Raw genomic sequence first — 24,983 nt, forward strand, 5'->3', positions numbered from 1 at the left:
CATTTTATTCCATCACACTATGACACACACACACACACACACACACACTATGACACACACACACACACACACACACACACACACAGTCTCATCAGTTTTTGCAGCTCTGTGTGTGTTGTAGGCAGCTGTGTATTTGTTTCTGAATGCCAAACCTAGGACCAAACGAGAAACTGATGCGTCTACAATCACCACATCACCAATCTCTGGTTCCTCCCCCTCTATCTTCTTGCTGCTCCCTTTTCCTGGTTCTGGTTCCTCCTGTAATTCTGGTTTCTGGTTGCCTCCCTCTAATCTCTGGTTCCTGGTTTCCCCTATCTCCTGGTTCCTGGTTCCTCCCCCTCTAATCTCCCTGGTTCCTGGTTCCTCCCCCTCTAATCTCCCTGGTTCCTGGTTCCTCCCCCTCTAAACTCCCTGGTTCCTGGTTCCTCCCCCTCTAATCTCCCTGGTTCCTGGTTCTTCCCCCTCTAAACTCCCTGGTTCCTGGTTCCTCCCCGGTTCCTGGTTCCTCCCCCTCTAAACTCCCTGGTTCCTGGTTCCTCCTCCTCTAATCTCCCCGGTTCCTGGTCCTCCCCCTCTAATCTCCCTGGTTCCTGTTCCTCCCCCTCTAAACTCCCTGGTTCCTGGTTCCTCCCCGGTTCCTGGTCCTCCCCCTCTAATCTCCCTGGTTCCTGGTTCCTGTTACTCCCCCTCATATCAAAACAAATCTACTTCCCGTCACCAGGAACCCTCAAACCAAGAACTTCACCTCAGAGAGTCGCCGTTTAAAACTGGACTCGTGTTCTGTTCCTAAACGTGGCCCAGAACCAAAACGAGTTGATTAAAGAACAAAGTTCTGGCGTCTGCAGGTACGAACAGAAAAGATCCTCAGAATAAAAGCTTCTCTTCAGACCAGGAACATTCACTCATCTGAGACCAACACGGCGGCTACTTACAGAATCAAAAAGTTCCTCTGATCAACAACCTCATCAAAGTCAACGTGTGTTTTTTTTTTCCTCCTTAAAAATATTAAAAAATCAATTAGTGCGAACGCTGATCAAACGGTTTGAGTGACAGGCAGCCGGCGACAAATTAATCAGCGTCCTGAGGGACAGATGGTTTCAAAATGAACTTCCTTTGCTTTGAGGCTAAAAGCATCTTTTTCTTTCATCTGAGCCGAGTTAATGTAGAACAGAGAGTCACAGAAAACAACAGCTGCAATTAGAAGAGCAGCAGATTGAGTCTGGAAAGACGGGAAGACAGGGAGGAGGAAGGATGGAAGGAGGAGGGAGGAATGAAGAGGAAAGACGGAAAAAAAAGAATTAAAGAGAAAGAAAAGAAAACAAAATTAAAGAAAAGTCAGAGACAAATTAGAAAAAAGTTGAAGCAGGGGAAACAAAGGAAAGAGGAGAGAGATAAGGAAGCGGCTCAGATACTGTAAGTGTGTGCTCATGCTAATTAGCTCGACGCTAGCTCTGGCTGAGAAAACCCATAGACATGCTAATGAGAGATAGCGCTAACGGAGTGAGTTGGACGGGAGTTTGCAGAGACGGGAGTCACCTGGAAAAAGATAAATAGAAGGAGGATGGAGGGATGGGGAGAAGGAGGAGATGGAGGGATGGGGGAGAAGGAGGAGGAGGAGATGGAGGAGAAGGAGGATGGAGAAGGAGATGGATGGATGGGGGAGAAGGAGGAGGAGGAGATGGAGAAGGAGATGGAGGGGAAGAAGATGGAGGGATGGGGGAGAAGGAGGAGACAGAGGGATGGGGAGAAAGAGGAGAAGGAGGAGAAGGAGATGGAGGGATGGGGAGAAGGAGGAGATGGAGGGATGGAAGAGGAGGAGGAGATGGAGAAGGAGATGGAGGGGAAGAAGATGGAGGGATGGGGGAGAAGGAGGAGACAGAGGGATGGGGAGAAGGAGGAGAAGGAGATGGAGGGATGGGGAGAAGGAGGAGATGGAGGGATGGAAGAGAAGGAGGAGGAGATGTGTGAGGAGAAGGAGATGGAGGAGGAGGAGGTGGATGGATGGGGAGAAGGAGGATGGAGGAGATGGAGGAGAAGGAGGAGGAGAAGGAGGAGGAAATGGAGGAAGAACGTGTCCACCTCTAACTCCTCCTTCTCTTCCTCCATCACCTTCTTCCTCTTGCTCATCTTCATCCCCTCTTTTCTCTCCTTCCTTTCCTCCTCCATCCATTACTTTCTCCTCCTTCCTCTCTTTCTCTCATCTCTTCTTCCTCATCCGTCCTTATTTTTTAAGGCTTTGGCATCATTTAATTTCTGCTTATTTGAGGTTTGCTCATGTTTTATCACATTTCTTTAAATGAATAAAGAGTGTTGATGGTATTGAACGTGAGTTCCGTGCAGCGACTCCAAATACTTCTGTAAAATCTTCTCTTCTCTTATCCAGAGCCTTCGATGCTTTAAAGCGTCATTAACAAATTAAATCACAACTGTATTAAATATTTAGACTAAAGCTCCTTTAGACTGGACATTGAAACGGTTCATGTCAAATCTTTCCATGTTTTTCTTCTAGTAAATAATAAGTGACATGTACAGTTTTACAGTCGGCTTCAGTCTCGACCCCCCCCCCCCCGACCACAGTCCCCGTCCAACCATGAAAAAAAGCGTAAAGCATAATAAAAATACAACAATCTATTTATTCCACTGTTTATTCTGACATTTTGATTCACGATCAGCTGTTGAAGGCGACGGGAGGAAAAATCATTTAAAAACCAAAAACAGCCTTTGAGACAAACTCAGGCCGTTTAACTAATTACCGACATACATCACCGCCGGCTCCGACAAGCCAATTACACCTGATTGGAAATACTTTACTTTGTTCAACACGCGCTTTTCATGTCGCTTTTAATTCAGTGTCACGGCTTGGCTTTCTGAATATTAGCGGATGATTGACTGCTGAGGGCCTCACACCGAACGCTGGCTCAGCCCACGAGGCCCCGCTGGTCGGGACGAGGGGACGGGGGGTAAACAGATTAGAAAAGGACATTAGACGTATAAGTGGGTTAGTAAGGACATCGGCTCTAATGGGTAAACGTCCTTCACGAGAGTCCCGCTGTGATTAATACGATACCAACAACCAGAGGACTTCTGGGAAACGGAGGAAAAACAGGGATGACGGGAAGGACGGTTCAGACCGGATACACACACAAAACAAATGTCATATTAATTAATTATTATTATTATTAACATTTTATTTATTAATTACTATTATTATATTTGTGTTAGTCTCTTAAAATCACAAGTTCCACCAGAACCCGTCCTTGTCTCTGTAGAGGACAGTTGGTCTCTAGTGGACGTCCCAGGCTCTGGTTGCCTTGGTAACCCTCATAAAAATATGTCTAGCTCTTCCTCTTCCTCCTCCTTCCTCTTCTTCATGGTGGATCTGGTGGTAGGAACCAAAGTGGGGGACGTTGTTTCCTTCAGGGAAACATTTTTGGGGGGCTCCCATTGGTCCAGATCAGTTCTTCATGTCTCCAGAGGTTTTGGACCAGAGCTTCTGTTTGACGCCGACTTTCCATGAAATGAGGTCAAAGAGACAAACAGAACCAAAGGCCGGAGGTGAAGCGGGTCCTGGATAAATCTGGTCTCGGCCTCGGATGAAGTTTGTACTTTTTCTTTTTTAATTCCCGACACTTCTCTGTGGATCAGCCGTCAGGACTCAGCTGTGTTCGAGTCTGAAAACATTTCTTTTCATATGCAAACCCAGCGAGAGCATCACAGTCTGAGCGCCTCTGTCTCCGAGCGTCCTCGTGTTCCCGTTAATTGCGTCGTCTTTCAGGGGGTAAACAGAAACAAGCGACGAGACTTTCTGTCATTACAACACGACGTTGGACAACAACACTTCCTGGAGCTGTTTTCTGTTTGCAAACAAAGACCAAAGAAAGAAGATAGGAGGGAGGGAGGGATGGAGCGATGGATGGATGGATGGAGGGGGGAGGGAAGGTGTTTGAGTAATTGTTTCCATGGTGATTATTTTTTCTTCTCTGGTGTGTGACAGCATGCAGGACGAGAAACGGAGAAGAATTAAGAAAAAAAGAAGATACGAACGAATTGCCCCGCAGCCACGTCGGCAGCCGAAAGCAATTTCCTCGTCTAAATTTAGTTATGCAAAGCCTATGGGCATCATCAGCATTTGGTAATTAGTTTTATAATTACTGCTGTTTCCCTCTCCCTACGTCGTTCCATTTTTCTTTGCACTGCGACTGGGGAATCAAAACATCTCACACTCTCAGCTGGACAAATTACTCTCCGTTTATTAAGTGTGAGGATGCAAAGCGAGTGTCTCCGCTGCAGAGCCGGGCCGGGCCGGGCCGGGGCTTAGCCGGGGGGGGCCACGCCAACGCCACGGGTTCCTACAGGAGCAGCGCTGCACAAGTTTATTATTCAGACAAGGAGCAGCTGCTCGGTTTGATTCTTTCGAGGTTTAAGATGAGATCTGTGGCTAAAAGGCTGATTACAACCGGACGGGGGGCGTTTGGGAAGCAAATAACAATTATCACCCGACGTGTGTCGGATGTAGTCGGAGCTGCAGACGCCCGGCGCTCGGGCTGGTCCGGCCCCGAGAGGAGAGGAGGCTGTTGTATCAGACATCAGAGGGAAGATGATCCTGCTGTTAAATGTCGACTAACCTGAGTTTAACAGCTGGAGGGAGATCAGAGTTGTTAGCTTACAGACGGAGAGCAGCCTGGTAGCAGGAGACGTGTCAACACAAATACACATCACCACATTCAGCAGACACACTCTCCTCAACTCCTGCAGCAACATCTCAGGAGCCCAAACATCAGCTCCTGGTCCACAACTAGAACACAAAAACTAGATCACAGCTAGAACAGTTCATCTGATTATCTTCAGTCCTGCACAGAATTCACATTTATAACCATGAACCGTCTCAATAACAGATTTCGTATTATTATTACTATTATTAAGGACAATGAGAAACTAAGTATCACCCACTGGTTTATTCCTGAATCATTCCTGGTTTATTCCTGATTTTTTCCTTCCCCCAGACCAAGTGTGTGTGTTAGTCGACCTGAGTCCGACCACCAGCTCCAGTTTAAAGGAGGATTTTACAGGGAAAACACGTCACTGGTGTCAAACTCTACGTGGAGGAAATCGAGACCAGAGCCCTAGTTTCTCTCATTCAAAGCCTTGTGGATTCATTCCTGATTAATTCCTGGTCCATTGTACTTTTTGTACATATCCCAGTACTAGTATATTTTCATTCCATTGTATTTTATTGTTTACAGTATCTTTTATACCCTACACTTTTTACTCTTGGTATTTTTGCTGCATTTTGTAAAATGTAATTAATCTCACTCTTAATCTTCCCGGTTTATTCCCGGTTTATTCCTGGAGGTCTGTCAGCAGTCGTTCTAAGTCGCTGTGGTTGTGAGTGGAGGAGGGAGGGTCTTGGGGTGGAGGGTGGGGGTGTGGGTGTGGGGGTGGGGGGGTGGGGGCGGGGGCTTGATGTGAGCGCTGTGTTTATCCGGGTGTCGGGGTCACTGTGTTCCCTCAGTATAATGGAGGAAGCCATTAGCCCAGCCAGCAGGCCGCATCATAAAAACGTCAGCTGGTACAAAGAGACGAGATGGATCATAACGAGACCAGACTCCCGCTGCCCCCCCTCCCTCCCCCCCTCCGTCCCCCAGCCTCACTGATAGCCTCTGTCTCTCTAATTGACTGTCTCGTTTATTTTTCTCTCTTTCTCCGCTGTCTCGTCTTCATCCCTCTCATTTTTCTACTCAGCCCCCCCCTCCTCCGCTCTCTGGTCGCTCTAAGCGGGAGGTTGATTTTGTAGAAAGCGTCTGTCTGGCTGTATGTAATGCTAAGTAGATCAGAACATAAAAACACGAGCAGTCGACTAACAGCGCTGTAAAGTGGAGACGGGGCCTCGCTGCGTGACGTTTGACCTGAGCTCCTCACAACTCCAGCATCGCTCTCCATTTAAACTCCTCTCAGCGGAAGATGGAAAGAGAAGAGAGTTACCACAGAGTTACAACCACCACAGAGTTACAACCGCCACCGAGTAACAAACAACCGCCACAGAGTTACAAACACCACAGAGTTACAAACACCAGAGTTACAACCAACCGCCACAGAGTTACAAACAACCAGAGTTACAAACACCAGAGTTACAACCAACCGCCACAGAGTTACAAACAACCGCCACAGAGTTACAAACAACCGCCACAGAGTTACAAACACCAGAGTTACAAACACCACAGAGTTACAACCAACCAGAGTCACAACCAACCGCCATAGAGTCACAACCGCCACAGAGTTACAACCAACACCACCAGATTCAACATCTGACCACCACACATTTTATTAAAAGACCAGAAATGTAGCGTCTTTGATGCCTGACAACGGTGAGTTAATTAATATTATTATTATTATTATAATATTGGTTCAATTATTAATTGATATTATTTAAACTAATATTCTGTTCAACTTGCGCATCATAAAATGCCTTAAAAATAAAAAGTTTGTATGTTTCCATTCTTTAGGCACCGTTTCAGATAAAACCTGAACCAGACCTAACAAAGGCTCCAGGTAAAAGACAGAGGAAGCTACGATTAGCTGGGAGGCTAAGCAGCGCTAGACAGATCTGAAGCGTGGAACAGAGCTGGGACTCGTTCTACATCATCTCGCTGTTGTTGGAGATGTTCTGACGTTCAGATGAACTAGATCCAGACGCTTCATGACGTTAAACTTTATTTGATCTAAACGAGTTAAAATCTGCACAGAATCACATTTAGAATCATAAAGCCCCTCGAAAATAGATCAGAAGGAATATGTTCTACATTAAAACACCACATGAAATGATCCCGAACACACACACACACACCAACAAACACACTAATACACACACACACACACACACACACACACACACGAGTCATAAACAGGTTCGTGGACTGTATCAATAAAATGCCATAATTTATATTTTACTAAGCAACAGAGAAGATATTTCTACAGAATGTAAAGCAGCAGAGAGAGTATGTGTGTGTGTTTACAAGATGTGTGTGTGTTCTTAATGTGTACCAGCGTGTGTGTGTGTTTGTTTATGTGTGTGTGTTGTGATTTTAGACTAGGCTCATGAAGTGTGGCATTTTGGTGTCTGCTGCTCGCTGCATGCATAATGAATAGCCAGGTGTCGGGGGGGGGGGGGGGGGGGGTTAAACACACACACACACACACACACACACACACAGACTTTCAGACACATGAACGCACACACAATGAAGCTCAGTTGGACTCTCATCCTGTCTGCACATGTGCAAACACAAACTCAATCTTAAATTCCAACATAAACACACAAACAGTGGCCAGTCAGACACACACACACACACACACACACACACTCTAACACGTCAGGATGCTCATAAAGGTCACGGTTGTTTGTGTGGAGTCCTGCAGCAGATGTGGAGACTCTCTGACAGGAAGTCAAAACCTCCAACACTAAACTGTAGAAGAGCAACTGATGGGTCAATTACTGCAAAGGTCAACACGGAGGGGGGAGGAGGGGGAGGAGGGGGGAGGAGGAGGGAGGAGGGGGGAGGACAACAAGAGGAGGAAGGAGGAGTGAGAGAATTAGGATGGAAGGAAGAGTCATTTTAGAACATCATAACTGGAGGAGGAAGAAGAAGAGGGAGGGAGGATGGATGGATGGATGGATGGAGGGAGGGAGGGAGGGAGGGAGGGATGGATGGATGGAAAAAGGAGGTCTGAGTAATGAGAGATGGACAAGGAAGAGCAGAAACAAGAGTCAAAAGAATAAAGGAAGAAGAGGAAAGAAAGGGAAAGGAGAGAGTAAGAGCATGTAAGAAGGAAAGGAAGTGAGAGAAGAAACAACAGCATGAAGACAGATGATGATCATGATGATTCATCAGTTAATGAATTCATTTTAAACATTTCATCGATTTTATTATGTTTAAACCATTCAAAGATGGAAAGAACGAAAAAGAAGAACTCTAAAGCCTCCATCAGCTCATACAACACAAACACATCTACAACACTTCCACAGTGGTTGTTTACTTATGAGGGACACAGTGTTTTAAGCTGTGACGTCATCCCAGTGCCAACTTCTGCATTCTGAGGTAAATGGACCATTACACAGCAGATACTAAAAATACGATAAGAAAATCCTGCAGAGACGTGTCTAGACCAGCAGAAATGATGAGTTCAGTCCCTTTTACAGAGCTTAAGACAGGATTCCAGCCTGAAGAAGCTACTTAGATGGAATAAAACAAACAAGTCCAGCTGCTTCTTAAAAATGCTTCTGGGATATAAACCACAATCTGTATGAGTGACGGCTGCACGATTATGGCCAAAACAATATGATTATCTTGCTCAATATCGTCATCACAATTATTCATGTGGGAAAATATCTGCACTACTTTTAATTATTAAAAATTAAATTAAAAAACATTTTTTTTTCGTTCAGAAAGGGCTGAGGACACGGATGTAGCTTTGATCTTTATGCAAACTAGCTCTAGTCTTTGCACCGAGTGACTTGAGGCTAATGCTGCAGGCTAGCTGAGGCTAGCTGAGGCTAGCTGAGGCTAGCCGCGGCTAGCGCTGCGGGCTAGCTGAGGCTAGCGCTGCCGGGCACTCGCTTCTTATTTAGGCAGCTTAATGAAGCCTTAACCATGCGTCGCCCCCTGGTGGTTGGCTGACTACTGGTTGAGAAACAGATTGATTAGAACCAAAGAACAGAAACTAGTTTCAGCTTTAGATCCCGATTTCCTGAAATTCATATATTTTCGTCCATTCATATATTTTAGCCTGGACGCCCCCATGTTCGTTCAGTCTCTCCACCTCTCAGCCCCCCCCCCCACATCCTGTCATCATCAATTTCCATAATAATCAGACGGAGGTCAAAGGTCGGCTCAGATAGAGTGTTTTGTATTTGTCGTCTCGTGTTGAATGCGACTCGGTGACAGGATGTGAGGCCGTGTTACAGGAAATATACGACACACACACACACACACACACACACACACACACACACACACACACACACACACACACACACACACACACACTAATGTGGCGTATACATTCCTGTTGTGTTCATTAAAATGCATGTGCCTCTTCAAAGCGCTGACGACAATGATGCCATCTGCTGCTGCAGCGTGGCGAGGGCATGTGTGTGGAAATACCTCCACACTCACCAGCACTACTTTTATCACACTAACACAACTACACTCACACACACAGATATTTGAGGCTCTATTTGAGGCTTTCATCTTGGGGTCATTCCTACGAGCCCAAACGTCCCTTTTAAAAGCAAACGCTCCTCTTCTCCTCTAAGTGCGTCGCACAAAGGGCCCATTTCAAAGGCAAATTCCACTTAGATTCACAAGTGCTGTGTATACTCTGGTACTCCAGGCAGAAATTCATCAAAGCTTAATGTTCCCTTCACAGAAAATCACTTAGCGCGCCAGCTAGCCGTCCGTCCATCCGTCCGTCCGTCCGTCCTCTGTCTGTGTGTGTGTTATAGTGTGTGTGTTGTTAAAGGGCCAGAACCTTCAGAGCCTGATACGCTTCTGTTTGTCTAATTCATTTGTTTGAAGACACAAACGTATCAGAGAGCACAGCTGGTCAGGAAAACGTCTGCAGCAATAAATGCAAAGTTTCAGAAACTGAACAAAACCCCTTCATCATTCGTGTAAGTACAATATACACGCACACATACAATAAATAGTAAATAATTCTATGTTGTGTTGATAATATGGAAAATTCTCCTGTTATGTAGATAGATAGATAGATAGATAGATAGATAGATAGATAGATAGATAGATAGATAGAAGTCTGGTAATGAAAGGTATGGACTAGTTGGGGGTTTCGTTTGGAATATTTTTGACCTTTTATTCTAACATCAAGCAAAGACACTGAAAACCAAATCCCACTCTCACATACAGACTTTGTCTCTGGAAAATCTTCACTGAAAAAGCTGATCCACGGAACTAAAGCTAAAAAGAGACTCATGAGAAGAGCTGGAGGAGACGGACTATGACCAGAGAGAGAAGCCGACAAACAGAATGAATGTAGAGGAGAATATTCATGTTATTTTAGACTTGGGGTAGAAATAAATAAAAAACAACAACTACAATTACATTTTAATATTTTCTCTAAAATGTGTCCCGTTGCACAGGTTATAATTTTAGAAATAAATGTTGAAAGGACCTGATATTATAACTTCTGAGAGAGACAGAATGAAAAAGAGGATTCATTTCTGCACCAGGGAACTCGTGATCTAAAGATGTTTGCTGGCATCCGACATTTTGTGCAAATACTAATTACACGATGATTCTGGGCAAAACACGGCTCAGCTTTAAATATTAGAGACAAAAGACAGAAAGAAAGCCAAAAAAGAAATGAAATCCCAGAATGATGAAAAGACGAGGAAGCAGCGGGGAAGGAGAGGAAGGTGAGCTGCATGCCGGCCAACATAAAGGACTCTTTGAAGGATTAATGAAGGACAGGATCGATACAGAGGCTGCCTGTAGGACTAAAAATGTTTGTGGTGAAATCACTGCAGAGGAAAAACTAAAAGTTTAAACTTATTCAAGGTTACAGACACAAAGAGTTTGATTCTCCCTGCTCCTCTAAAGAAAACTAGAGGCCGTCCTACCTTTGACGGAGGTGTTGGGGGGGGGTCCCTCCATGCGCAGGTTCCACGGCGGGTCTCCCTGGTTGGCGAAGTCCCTCATCTTCAGGTAGCTGATGGTGAGGCGGATGATGGAGGCTTTGTCCAGCTGGCTGGTGATGGCGCCCGGCAGCGGCAGCATCTTGGCCAGTTCGTAAAACTCAAAGTTCTCCTTCCCCCGCCGCGACCTCGCCGCGTCCCGAGACTTCTCCTTCCTCAGAGCCTGCAGCCTGGACGGACGCAGACGGACGGGAGGTTAGTGCACACGGATTAAAACATTCATGCCTCAGCAGAAGGAGAAGAAAATACAGAATATTGGAGTAGCTGTATAGGAAACCCACTCACACTGACCAGCATTTATTATCTGACTCCCACCAGCCCCTGGAACACGAGCTGGGAGTCATCAGAACCCTCCATTCTTTTGATGTTTGTTTGTGTTGTTATTTCAAAATGTTGAGCATCAGTCGTACATATAGGTCATATACTTTTCCTGTCTGTCTACTCGCCTAAACTTCATGGACATGGAAATAAGTCATGTGCCTCTATTGCATCACCCTGATGGATTTTAGTATTGTGTGCACATCACATTTTCTTAAATTTATCAAATAAAACCAACCAACCAAGACTGGACATTAAAGCACATTAAACAAACACTGAAGACTGAGGCACAACCAATATTTGGGCCTAAAAATAAATTCAGATAACCAATATATCAGTCAATTAAATTTTTATTTGTTTATTTATTTATTTATTCAATTAAAGGAGATAAATATCTGCTGGTTCAAATACATCCAAGCACTTCTTACAGTGATATGAACTGAAGGGAGAACATTTTATTATTGTCAAATACATTTATCAGAACGTGTGTAGAACAAGCACAATATGAACATTTTGAACATAAAATTATTTAAAAACATGATAAATATTTAATGAATTATTATCTGTAGGTAAACTGCGTCATATGTGCCGCTAATGACTCAGTTAAAGTGATTAGGAAGGTAATATTTAAGCTAGTTATCCTAGCATCATCCTAACTTTAGCCGCTACTGACTCAGTTAAAGTGATTAGGAAGGTAATATTTAAGCTAGTTATCCTAGCATCATCCTAACTTTAACGGTTATTAACTCGGTTTAAGTTTGTAGGAAGGTAATATTCAAGCTAGTTATCCTAGCATTAGCCTAGCTTTAGCCGCTACTGACTCGGTTTGAGTCTGTAGGAAGGTAATATTTAAGCTAGTTATCCTAGCATTAGCCTAGCTTTAGCCGCTACTGACTCGGTTAAAGTGATTAGCATTAGCCTAGCTTTAGCCGCTACTGACTCGGTTTGAGTCTGTAGGAAGGTAATATTTAAGCTAGTTATCCTAGCATTAGCCTAGCTTTAGCCGCTACTGACTCGGTTTGAGTCTGTAGGAAGGTAATATTTAAGCTAGTTATCCTAGCATTAGCCTAGCTTTAGCCGCTACTGACTCGGTTTGAGTCTGTAGGAAGGTAATATTTAAGCTAGGTCGTAACTTTAACTTGCTTGCTTTTTGAATTTTTTGAGTGTAAAACCAAACTTTGAAACACCACTTAGTTCCGACACCGATATGTTTGACATTTTCTGAAACAACCGATGGACATGAAGGTCACTTGATAATAATTTTACTTCGTTTACTTCACCTCCACGTAAACGTGAGAAGAAGCTGATCGGACGTGCCCCCCCATAGTAAAGCTACACCTTTACTCCATCACTCTGCTCCTTTAAATCCAGGAGTCGCTCTGTTTATTCTCTGTTGGTGGCGTCCGCACTTCCCCGCGGCCTCTCATCATCATCGGACGCCGTTATGAATTAACTCAGCAATAAATCAGCTGCTAACCCCCCCGTCCTCCTCCCCACGGCCACGCACACATAAAGACACGGAGACAGGTGATTCATTTCACAAGGAGTAAAAAAATAAAAATAAAGAAGGAGAGAGAGGGGGACGAGATGGAGGAGGAGGATGAAAAATGGCTGTCATCTGGCTGAGAATATCATTTTCATAGCGTTAGTCATTTATTTATCACAGAGAACAAACGATAAATGAGGAAGAGGAGGAAGTAGAGGAAACTAAATACCTCAGAGAAAAGACTCAACTATAGATGAAGAAGAGGAACAAGAAGTTCTTCCTTCCTTCCCTCATTTCTTCTTCTTTCCTACCTGGTAGGTAGAGATCCATCAGAGGCAGCAGCTATTTAAACGATATTCTACTGACCACATGGTGGCGCTGCTGCTGATTTACACACAGACTGAGATTTATTTTTATTTTTTCCCCTAACAAACATGTCTTTTGTGTGTGGGAGGAACTGGAGTAGAACCCACGCAGACACAGGGAGAACATGCAAACTCCACCCAGAACCCGGACCCGGATTAGTGCTAACCGCCATGCCGCTGTGCCGCAGACCATTGACTGTATGGACAAACCCACCGTGACGTCACCCATTGGAAGCCCGAAGTGGGCGGAGTCCGCAGAGCGGGAACGCCCTTAATTATGCAGAATTTTAATCCTTAATAAAAAATAAATGAACGAGTTATAAAAACATTCACCCTCCATACAGTCGTCATGAACAGTGAAATAAACCATTGGGACCAAACCCGTTTATTGAACCAGGCTGTAAACATGTTTAATGATGCTGTAAAGTTGGGCTTTTTTAACATGGGGGTCTATGGGGATTTGCTCCCTTTGCAACCAGCCTCTAGCGGCCACTCGATGAACTGCATGTTTTTACACTTCCGCATGGGCTTCATGGCGCAGACCTGGAGGTTACCGCCTGGAGACGAATTAACTCCTAAGCTAAGATGTCAAACAGCCAGGGAAAGACAGTTTCTGGAGAAATAATGTAAAAGAGGGAGAAGGTTGTCTGAGGAGAAGAAGAAGGAGAAGAAATCCAATATTCGCTGAAAACACTAAACTAATAAATCACCGTGTTTCACCAACTCACGCTGCAGCCGAACGACGGGATTTATTTGTTCCGCAAACTTGGAAAGCATCATGTTGACGGACGACAAATATGTCTTCATGTCTGTCTGTGTGTGTGTGTGTAGCACTAGTAGTGTGTAGTAGTGGTGTGTAGCCGTGGTGTGTAAGTGGACAAGGAGGTGTGTTTGACCTTGATTCAAACAGGCGTATTTATCATGTACCGGCTGAGTAGGTAAATGCAACACTTGTTGTGACTGGTGTGTGTGTGTGTGTGCGTGTGTGTGTCTTATAAACATGAAATGAAAGCGTGTCGTAAAGTTCAGCCGGGTGACTTGATGGTGTTTTAAAGAGCTTGTCACGGAGGCCCAGTGTGAGAGTGTGTGTGCGGACGCTGCGTCGTAAAGTTCAGCGAGGTGGGTCGATGGCTTTTTAAAGAGCTTGTCAGCCCAAAGGAAGACGTGTGTGTGTGTGTGCAGGCAGAGAGCATGCTGGGTAAGGTCGGGGTTTAACGTCCAGGTCAATGGGAGGTCTGACTGGTCATCAGTCGTGTGACGGGACAGATTTACAGTCCCACCTCCTCATCACATGAGTCTGGACGGAGCGTCTGGGGTTTATTCTAGTCTCTGACAGAAATGATCCAGAGCTCAGAAGACCAAAGGACATTTTAGGATAAATTTAAATAGAGTTGTGTTTAAATATAAACGCTCCTTTAACACTTTCTTCTCTGTTGTGTCATTTGCTGCGTTTTCATTCCATATAAACTGATGATTTCTACATTTCTACAAACCTCTTAGTTATCTCTAAAACATCTCTGCTCTCAGGAGGTTTTTCAGACGTTTCCATATAAAAGTTTGTCTCTGAAGTTCAGTGAAACACTTTCTTGTTGTTTCCCTGGAGATGATGCTGGGCGTCACGTGACCAGTTCATCTGAATCCATCTTCCTCAAAGTGACGAGAGTTTAAGAGAATTATGGGACATGACCAGACGAGACTTTATGAACAAAGAGCAAATAGACTCTATCGGAAATATAATTTTTATTGTGCAAAAACACTGCAATAGAAACATAGCTACCGTCGTCTCGTCCTTATTTCTCTTCTCTAACTATTGAGCATGTTACGATGTGTGAAACAGCGCCCCCTCTGGAGAGTGGTGTAATGCGGTATTGCACACTGTTGCCCTCAAGGAGGCAAAGAAGAAGAACCAATCAGGAGGCTGCTGTTATGAAGCCACACCCACTCTTACAAACACAACAACATAGTATCAGTCGCATCAAGCCACTGAATGAAATAAAGCCAGATTAGCAAGTTTGTGTTGACATTGTGTAAATGTAATAAATTAAGTAATTGATTAAACTTAGTAAAATGATCAAGTGCAGTGATGGAGGGAGAAGATTTAGAGGATTTAGTAAAAAACTTCCTCACAGCAACAACTTCAGCTAAAGTGCGACAGCAGGACGACACCTGTAGAACCTGGCAGGTCATCGCTCCCTGGCCACTTCATTAGGGACACCAGGGGAACCGGTCCTGCTCTAGACCTGGTCTCCATGAAGGTTCTGGTTCAGATTTAGTTTCTAATGACTCAGAGATGTGGATTCTACTGGGTTTTATTTTGTAGAACTGTTGGACTGTAGCTTGTTCTAAACTACGGATCATCTTCTCAAATAAATCCAGATTATTTCCGTCCTCCACCGTGACTCCTGACTCCATCGAACCTGACTCCATCGTACCTGCCTCCATCGTACCTGACTCCATCGTACCTGACTCCATCCAGCTGTCAGACTCTCTCCTCTGGTCCACTCTGTTTTGTTTTGTAGTTTTCAGTGTCCTCAGATTCTCCTGAGACTAAATCCTCTTTATTTTACGACTACAGTCATTTGCTTGAACCGAAATCCATTTTACATCGGAGAGTAAAGTCTCTGGTTAATTCCTCGTATCTGTTCATGCGATCGGCTGCTGAGGCCTGAACCGAGAGGGAGAAGATTCAGCGTGTGCTTTAAGACAAACTAAAATCTATGCAGGAAAAGTCTGTGATGAGATAAAGAGGAACACGGAGAGCAATATGAGGAGAGAGATGAAGGCGGCAGATAAAAGGCTTCACGGTGGCCGACGGGGAAATCTGGAGGTTTGAGGTCCTGACCGCTGATAGCTGGAAACTCAGGCCCTTAACTACAGATGGAATCTCTCACAGGACTGTACAAATTTATCTCTCAGTGCGACGCACCATCAGGTTTATGAAAGGAAAACCACACAACAGGAAGGCTCTGTCCACAAAATACTGCAGGTTTTACAATAAATTTAAGAGACGTTTGAAGGTGAATTATCTGATGGTTGATTCCTTCACAATGCATCAGATTTTAGGAATTAAAATCTGATAATTAGTTTGTGCTGGTATCACAAATATCAGCAGCACTAGAAGGTGATCGCATCGAGTTCAAGTTCCTCCAAACTGCAGTAAAGTAAAAGAAAAACAAATCATTTAAATGAAAATCTAACTAACCCCCAGCAACAAACCATCTAATAAATGTAATAGAAATATGATCCCTGGTCTCCTAAAGTCTTTATCTAAAATAACTACGCTACTGATCAGGAGGCTTCCAGGTTTAAAAGCTCATTTAAAGAACAGATTTTAGTTCTGATGAATAAATGAATAATTAACCTGCTTCATGTACAAACATTAGACGCCAACATTCACCCGAAGTTCTTTTAGTGACGTGATTAATGAAGAGACCTGGAGATCAGGAGAACTTCTGACAACATTAAAGTTAAAATACCAGAGAGGACATGACATCATATTAGAGCCTGGGACATGTCAAATGATTAGTAGTAACACTGACATTATTATTATTATTATTATTATTATTATTATTATTATTTTCAAAAATTGTTACGTTGCTAATGTTAAGTGACTAAAGTGTCCCCTTAAAAAACGCCCTGAACGTAGCACATGTAAATAAATAAGAGTTTGTGACGGCACCACAAAGGTTTTTTAAACACCTCCCATTTAAACCCATTGAACCTGCAGTTGCACTTTGACCAACAGATAAACTCCAGATAAATTCTCTTCCACTAAATACAAACAGAAGAGAGAAGCTAACGTCAAAGTTCAGGTTCCTCAAAATAAAATTTCAATGAATTAATATTCTTAAAAAAAAAGATGGAGGAAGAAGAAAAGTGGCTCAACAGAAGAGAATCTTTTTAATCTCTCTCTTATCCCACCACCTCCTCCTCCTCCACCTCCTTCCTCCTCCTCGTCCTTCAATTCAGCCAATCAGGTGACCCGAAGCCGAGGTTCCACCCCGTCAACTCCGGTATGGACAAGAACACACACACACACACTATAACCACACACACACACACACACACACACTATAACACACACTATAACCACACACACACACACACACACACACGCACACTATAACCACACACACACACTATAACCACACACACACACAGACACACACTCAGACAAAGGGCCCTTGAGGAGGAGGGTAATTGCTTCCATGGCGATGGGAAAGGAAGGCAGAGAACAAGTGTCACTTTGGATTAAACCCCGCCTGCTGACATCGCCATGGCGATGACACCGATGCTCGCTGTGTGTGTGTGTGTGTGTGTGTGTGTGATCAGTGATCATAGGGCCGAGTGCCAAAACCAATCTACCTATAGAAGAGAAGAGGAAGAAATAAAAGCAAATGAACAGAGAGGAAGAAGAAGAAGAACTAGATCCTGGTCCAGAACCTAGAACTAATTATAGGATTAGAAGCTGAGATGGATGGAGGGATGGAGGGATGGAGGGATGGAGGGATGGAGGGACGGGGGTCTGAGTGAGACTGAATGACACTGTGTTTGCATGTGTGTGCATGTGTGTGTGCATGTGTGTGTGTGTACCCAACAACCAGCTATTATGTGCTTATTCAGTGAGTTGTGTTGCTAGCAGCCACAGGAATGCAGCCCAGTGTGAGTCTGAGTGTGAAAGAAAGAAAGAAAGAAAGAAAGAAAGAAAGAAAGAAAGAAAGAAAGAAAGAACTTGGATGTAAAGTTGCAGCCGTGCAGCTTTAAAGTCACGTCACTGAGTCTAACATTAATTTCTCTTTTTCCTTTTCGACTGTTTTCATTTCGTTTTGTTTTTGGATTTAAAAATAAAACAACACGTGTATTTTTATACATGTAGTCATGGGTTTGCTCAGGCCGATACTGGCCGATACTGGCCGATACTGGTCTATACCGGCCGATACTGGCTGATATGGGTCGATAATGGCTGATACTGGCTGAACTAAAATGAGTTTGAATGATGAAGACGAAGATGAAGAACAGGTTTTAACCCTTAATTTATTTAACTGCAGAATAAAACTTTTAAAAATGTTAAAACTGTTTTTGTCATTTTTGCTTCACATTATTTATAATTATTTACAATCTTGCATTTAACAATTTAAACTCGTTATTACTATAAAATTAAAATGATTGATCTTCATCATTTTGCAATGCAATAAAATATTCATATTTTTTATACGTGGCAGATATATTTTATAATTGATTTTAGTTTCTTTGTATTGTGTTTGTGGGCATCGTATTTTATCCTTCTTTCATATTTTATAATCTCCTTTCGTGGAATTTAAATAGATTTTAACCGTGTAAATAATGTGAGTCCTGACTGTGAATATTTCTTCAGTCATACATCGTAACGTCTGCGGATGTTTTTGTTTCCATGTCGTCGTCTCGTTTCAGAGCAGCATCAGTTTCTCCTGTAGACGCACATTTAAACGCACACATTCATTAACACACAACCCAGTTAAACAGAGCTCATGTGACTAATGTGAGGGTGGATATTATTTTATGGATGCGAGCTGAGGGCATTAATTAAGAGGAATTAGTAAGTAGTTTGTGCCATAAATAAAAACAGCAGAGACGTCTCTTTAATGTCGACTGTTAATCAGAAAGAAACTAAACACAGAATAATTCACTCTCTAAAATCAATCAGCCGCTGGATGAACCAACATTAAGATTTTATCAAAGTCTGAACATAAGAGGATTTACAGTTAGTTTCATGTTTGTCTGGACAGTGACACAGGTTTTATTCAAACAGGTTAAACTCACAGTTCTTTACTCGGTGTCGGCTTAAAGTGCAGAATCCCAGTGGTTATTAGAGGTGATTCACATCCACGAGTTAAACCTCCACGAGTTAAACGTCTACGAGTTAAACCTCCAGGAGTTAAACGTCTACGAGTTAAAGCTTCAGGAGTTAAATCTCTTTCTGCTCATTTCAAGTCAGTCGTGTTTTTATCGTTGCAACTTTGTCCTCACGTCTCAGCTCTTGTAAACCGTCCATAGATCAGAGTTTTTCTTGGGTTAAATCCGTTAACTAAACTCTCACTCTCTTTCTATTTTCCTTTTTACAGACTCAACTTTCCCCTTGAAAGTTTCTTCTCTTTTGGTTTAGTTTTCTCCTTAAATAGTGTAACTCTCACACTGCAGACGGTCTAGAATAAACACAAAGCTACTGCACGGGCTGAATGGGCTGTTCCCTCATTAATGCTACATCATTTAAACAGGTCAAAGGTCTGGAGCTGATTACAGGTGTGAATAGAATAGAATAGAATAGAATAGACTGCCCTTTGTACAAGATTCGTTAGCGAGAGAGCTTCTCTTTATCAATGCAGGCACAACGTATATAAAACATAAAAATATATAACATAAAAACCAGTGTAAACAGGTATTTTACACATTTTGTGCAGAATTAACAGGAGCATCAGTGTCACTGAACGTCTGTCGCACATCTGACATTTGCATTTAGCAGCTGTTAGCGTGAACTCACTACATGACCAGACAGAGACATGTTAGGATCATCATCAGGACCAATCATCAAACCTACACTGGTGAGATCAGGAATCGTTTCTCTGAGGAAGAACAACCCTTCATCACATTTAACCAGTGTCTCAGTCCAACATGTAAATACATAGAAATCTAATACAGAAGCTTCACCACCGACACACAAACCACCAACCAGCCTCAGACTCTTCATCACGTCCTGGGACAGAATCACAGGACAACACGTCTCCTATAGACCATGGAGGACACGGTGAGACGGTGTGGAACTATAGGTGGAACAATAAGTGGAACTATAAGTGGAACAATAGGTAGAACTATAAGTGGAACAATAGGTGGAACTATAGGTGGAACTATAGGTGGAACTATAAGTGGAATAATAGGTGGAACTATAGGTGGAATAATAGGTGGAACTATAGGTGGAACTATAGGTAGAACTATAGGTGGAACTATAAGTGGAATAATAAGTGGAACAATAGGTAGAACTATAAGTGGAACTATAGGTGGAACTATAGATGGAACTATAGGTGGAACTATAGGTGGAACAATAAGTGGAACAATAAGTGGAACAATAGGTAGAACTATAAGTGGAACTATAGGTGGAACTATAAGTGGAATAATAGGTGGAACAATAAGTGGAACAATAAGTGGAACAATAGGTAGAACTATAAGTGGAACTATAGGTGGAACTATAAGTGGAATAATAGGTGGAACTATAGGTGGAACTATAGGTGGAACTATAGGTAGAACTATAGGTGGAACTATAAGTGGAATAATAGGTGGAACTATAGGTGGAACAATCTGCAGTGGTTGAGTCACCAGATTTAAACCAGATTGACATTAAAGACATTAAAGACAGTGAAGACAGTAAAGACAGTAAAGACAGTGAAGACAGTGAAGACAGTGAGGACATTAAAGACAGTGAGGACATTAAACACAGTGAAGACATTAAAGACATTAAAGACAGTAAAGACAGTGAAGACATTAAAGACAGTGAGGACAGTGAAGACAGTAAAGACAGTGAGGACAGTGAAGACAGTGAAGACAGTGAGGACAGTGAAGACATCCAGGTCTAAAGCAGCGTCTTCTAACAGATTCTCAACAAACACGTAAAATCTAAACGTTCATTTGTCCAGTTGCTGCTTGATTTTCATTTTTGTGTTGAATTTAAGGTCTGATCTTCAACTGCATCTTTATTTTCACCTTCACATTTAATGAGGAGGAGGAGGTGCAGGAGGAAGAGGAGGTAGAGGAGGAGGAGGAGGAGGAGCAGGAGGAAGAGGAGGAGCAGGAGGAGGAGGAGCAGGAGGTGCAGGAGGAGGAGCAGGAGGAGGAGCAGGAGGAGGAGGAGGAGGAGGTGCAGGAGGAGGAGCAGGAGGAGCAGGAGGAGCAGGAGGAGGAGCAGGAGTCCTCTCACTTCTCTTCTACCCAGCGTCTCCTCCTCGTCCTTATTGTCAACATGTCTTTTATCCTCGTCCCTCCCCTCTGTCGTCCTCTACTCCTCTCCCTTTACTCTCCCCATATGTCCTCCCCTCCCTCCCCCCCCCCCCCCCCCCCCCCCCCCCCCCCCCCCCCCCCCCCCCTCTCCTCCTCCCCCTCCTCCTCCCTGGGTTCAGTGGAGTGGAACAGTTTAGTATTAGCTCTGAAATTAGCAGCAGTCCCTCGTTAAAGAGTTGGCAGGAGAACGCACACACACACTATAACACACACCACAACACACACTACACACACACACTATAACACACACTATAATACACACACTATGACACACACTATGACACACACTATAATACACACTATAACACACACTATACTACACACACACTATAACACACACTATAACACACACACTATAATACACACACTATGACACACACTATAATACACACTATAACACACACTATACTACACACACACTATAACACACACTATAACACACACACTATAATACACACACTATGACACACACTCTAACACACACTATAATACAAACTATAACACACACACCATAATACACACTATAACACACTATAACACACACAGACACACACAGACACACTCTAACATACACTATAAAACACAGTATAACACACACAGACAGACACACACACAGACACACACACACACACACACAGAGACACACACACAGACACAAACAGACACACACACTCTAACACACACTCTAACAAACAATATAACACACACAGACACACACACACAGACACACACAGTGTTAATTGTCTAAAGCTACAGACACAAAATGACTTGATTCCTTTTTTCTCTTTGTGACTTTATCATTTCTTCTTTTTCTTCTTCCTCCCACTGTGATCACTCCTCCTCCTCCTCCTCCTCCTCCTCCTCCTCTTCCTCTTTCTCCTCCTCCTCCTCCTCCTCCTCCTCCTCCTGCTCCTCCTCTTTCTCCTCCTGCTCCTTCTCCTCCTCCTCCTCCTCCTGCTCCTCCTCTTTCTCCTCCTGCTCCTTCTCCTCCTCCTCCTGCTCCTCCTCTTTCTCCTCCTGCTCCTTCTCCTCCTCCTCCTCACTCCTACACCTTTTTCTCCTCCTCCTCCTCCTCCTCTTTCTCCTCCCTCTCGTCCTCCTTTAACCTTCAAACAAAGAGACATCCTCTCTCTCCTCTCTGGCCAACAGCCAGCAGATGGTGAATAACTCCTCCTCCTCCTCCTCCTCCTCCTCCTCCTCCTGCTCCTCATGTATCTGACTGTGTTGTTGGTAATTTGCTCTTAAAGAGAGCGGTCAGAGGCGGGTGTGTGTGTGTGTGTGTGTGTGTGTGTTTGGGGGGGGGGTTAATGTTATGTTACTTCTCCTGTCAGTGGTCATAATGTTGTGGCTGATCAGTGTAGATATTTGTCTTTTCTTTTAAAGAACTTGGACGTGAGGAATTATTTTGAACTGAATTAGAGTTAAAGGGAAAAGCTACAGCATTTACAGACACATGGTGGACACATGATGGACACATGATGGACACATGGTGGACACATGATGGACACATGGTGGACACATGATGGACACATGATGGACACATGATGGACACATGGTGGACACATGGTGGACACATGATGGACACATGATGGACACATGGTGGACAAAAAGACACAGAGTTGTTGAGTTGTTGAGAGTGTTGCAGACAGAGCAGATAGATCGTGTTTGCTCTTCAACAGACGCATTAACAGAGATTAAAGCGAATGAGATTTAACGATTAATGGAAAAGAATCCAGAGAAACGTTGTTTCCATCGTTAGTGAAACACAGAGTCTCAGAGCAGATAACGAGACGGAGCCGTGGACGTCCAGCACGGAGTCAGGACCTGGCGGAGGGACGCCATCACCCAGGGTTCCATGTGCTTCACCTGTCCTGTCCTCCAGGTGTGTGTGTGTGTGTGTGTGTGTGTGTGAACACGCAGCAAACAGCTCTGCTGGCAGAATATCACACACTCACTGTGCGGTGCAGCCGCTCCACAGGCCGCTGAGCTCTACAGCGTTAATTAGTTTGGCAACAGAGTCAGAACAACACACCTTTGGCCTAAAACAGCCTCCACACACACACACACACACACACACACACACACACACACACACACACACAGATGTACCTGAACAGTCTCATCCAACATGGCGTCCGTCCACACGGCTGCATCCAAACAGAGACGTTCAGTCAGACTCAGGTTTACACGTATGAGCCCAGTGGAATAAACTCAGTCCAACTCTTTACACACACACACACACATATATACATGTTTGTGTCCTCTAATGTCCCATGGAGACGACCAGCGTCTTCCATCTTTACTGTTATTTAATAATACGTATCCCTGCATTCAACACCTCCTCCTTCACTACAGCAGATATTTAAATGATATATTCAGAGGCAGTTTCATTTTCGTCTTGTTGCAGAACAGAAACACCTCCTCCCACCTCCTCCCACCTCCTCACACATTACTAGATGTTTCTCAGTGCAAACGCTGCTACGACTCAAAGTCAGAATAAAGCTCCAGAGCAGAAACTGTGTGAAATGAAATCGTCTCACAAAGCAGCAAACTTACGAAATAAAAGTCACAAATTTAGATATTTAAAAAAAAATGAAATGAAATAAGATCCCAGCCTCTAAAAACATAAATAATTCTACTACTACTACTTATAATAATAATAATAATAATAATAATAATAATAATAATGATAATAATAATAATAATGATAATAATGATAATAATGATAATAATGATGAATAGCCATTGATTTCATTTAAATATAATAAGTAATTATATGATTCTTCATGATTCTTAAATATATACATATTATATTATTATTATTATTATTATTTTTATTATTATTATCATTATTATTATTATTATATACATATATGTTTATATATGTATATAATAATATATGTACACACACACACATATATATTAATCATCATTCATCGTAGATTCATCCTCCCTGATGATGAAATGAGAGTTAAAACTAATTTAGAGAATAATTCTATCGTTCTCACAGAAGCTGAGGACGAGCCATTAACTTCCTGTAGCACAAAGAGTCTCCACAGGTCGACAGAAGAATAAATGATTATTATTATTATCGTCTCACAGCAGAAACCGTCTGTACGTGAGCGACTCATCTATCCTGCAGCTCCTCTCTCCTTCAGGAGGAACGTAAAGAAAATTAGATCTAACGAGTTTGTTTGTGACGACCAGAGAAAGACACAAAGAAACTTCGAACATAAAGAGACTGAAAAGACCTGGAACCAGAGGAGAGGAGGAACCTGGAGCCTGAGACCAGCGTCAGGGTCAGACATGAACCTGTTAAACACCAGGTCTGTAGTGATATAAACACATGCGTGACTCTGACATCATGTTGGTAAAAGCAACAGAGAAACTGAATAATTGATGGAGGACGTGGTTCACGGCCTCGTCTCCGTCTCTAGTCCTGCTGGTTTCAATGTACAGAAACACAACCTGGCTCCTGCATTGAATGAGGAAACATCATCAACCAAACCTTCTCCCACACAACTCAGCCCGGAAGAGTCCGCCACAACATTATGACCACTGGCAGGAGAAGTGCATGAAAACCACCTTCACTGTCCTGCTGGGAGCCCTGGGAAGCTGGTCATAATGTTGTGGCCGATCAGTGTGACTGTTGATCGTCATTAAATCCTTTATAAACTTTAGTTTGTTCAACATGTGGTCGGATCGATGCCAAATATCATGAATAAACCATATTAATAATGTGTGAACTCATCCTTCTCTAAAGAACTGGTGATGAACTGGAGCTTTGACTCAGTCCGTTCGTTTCTTTGTCTCCAGACACATTTAAAGAGAAATAAAACTAAATAAATGAATATACAACAACTAGAGAAAGCTCCAGAGGTCAGGAGCATCCATGAAGATCCATCAAGATCCATAAAGAGCTCTGAGTTCAGGGCTTCAGGAGGAGTTCACTGCCTCATCTCTGCTTCATCCTGGAGAAAACAGGATGAAGGCGACGACAGACGAGTCAAAGAAAAACACGCTGCATCAGTTATTTCATTAAGAAGGAAAAACCGAAGCATTCACATCTTATGTGTGA

The 24,983-nt window shown here is 43.3% G+C and overlaps 1 protein-coding gene across 4 annotated transcripts in view; it reads right to left on the bottom strand.

Annotated features, from left to right (window-relative positions):
* Positions 1-24,983, bottom strand: part of LOC125023688 (neuronal PAS domain-containing protein 3) — a 198,375-nt gene that overhangs the window by 104,588 nt on the left and 68,804 nt on the right. For 3 of the 4 annotated variants that reach the window (XM_047611132.1, XM_047611134.1, XM_047611133.1), the window contains one exon: positions 10,637-10,881. In XM_047611132.1, the coding sequence (XP_047467088.1) occupies positions 10,637-10,881 (245 nt within the window). Of the gene's footprint in view, positions 1-10,636; positions 10,882-12,309; positions 12,455-24,983 lie in introns of those variants that run through there. The other variant, XM_047611135.1, reaches the window with a different exon arrangement.

This window comes from Mugil cephalus, chromosome 17 (assembly GCF_022458985.1).
Source record: "Mugil cephalus isolate CIBA_MC_2020 chromosome 17, CIBA_Mcephalus_1.1, whole genome shotgun sequence".
Taxonomy (NCBI): domain Eukaryota; kingdom Metazoa; phylum Chordata; class Actinopteri; order Mugiliformes; family Mugilidae; genus Mugil; species Mugil cephalus.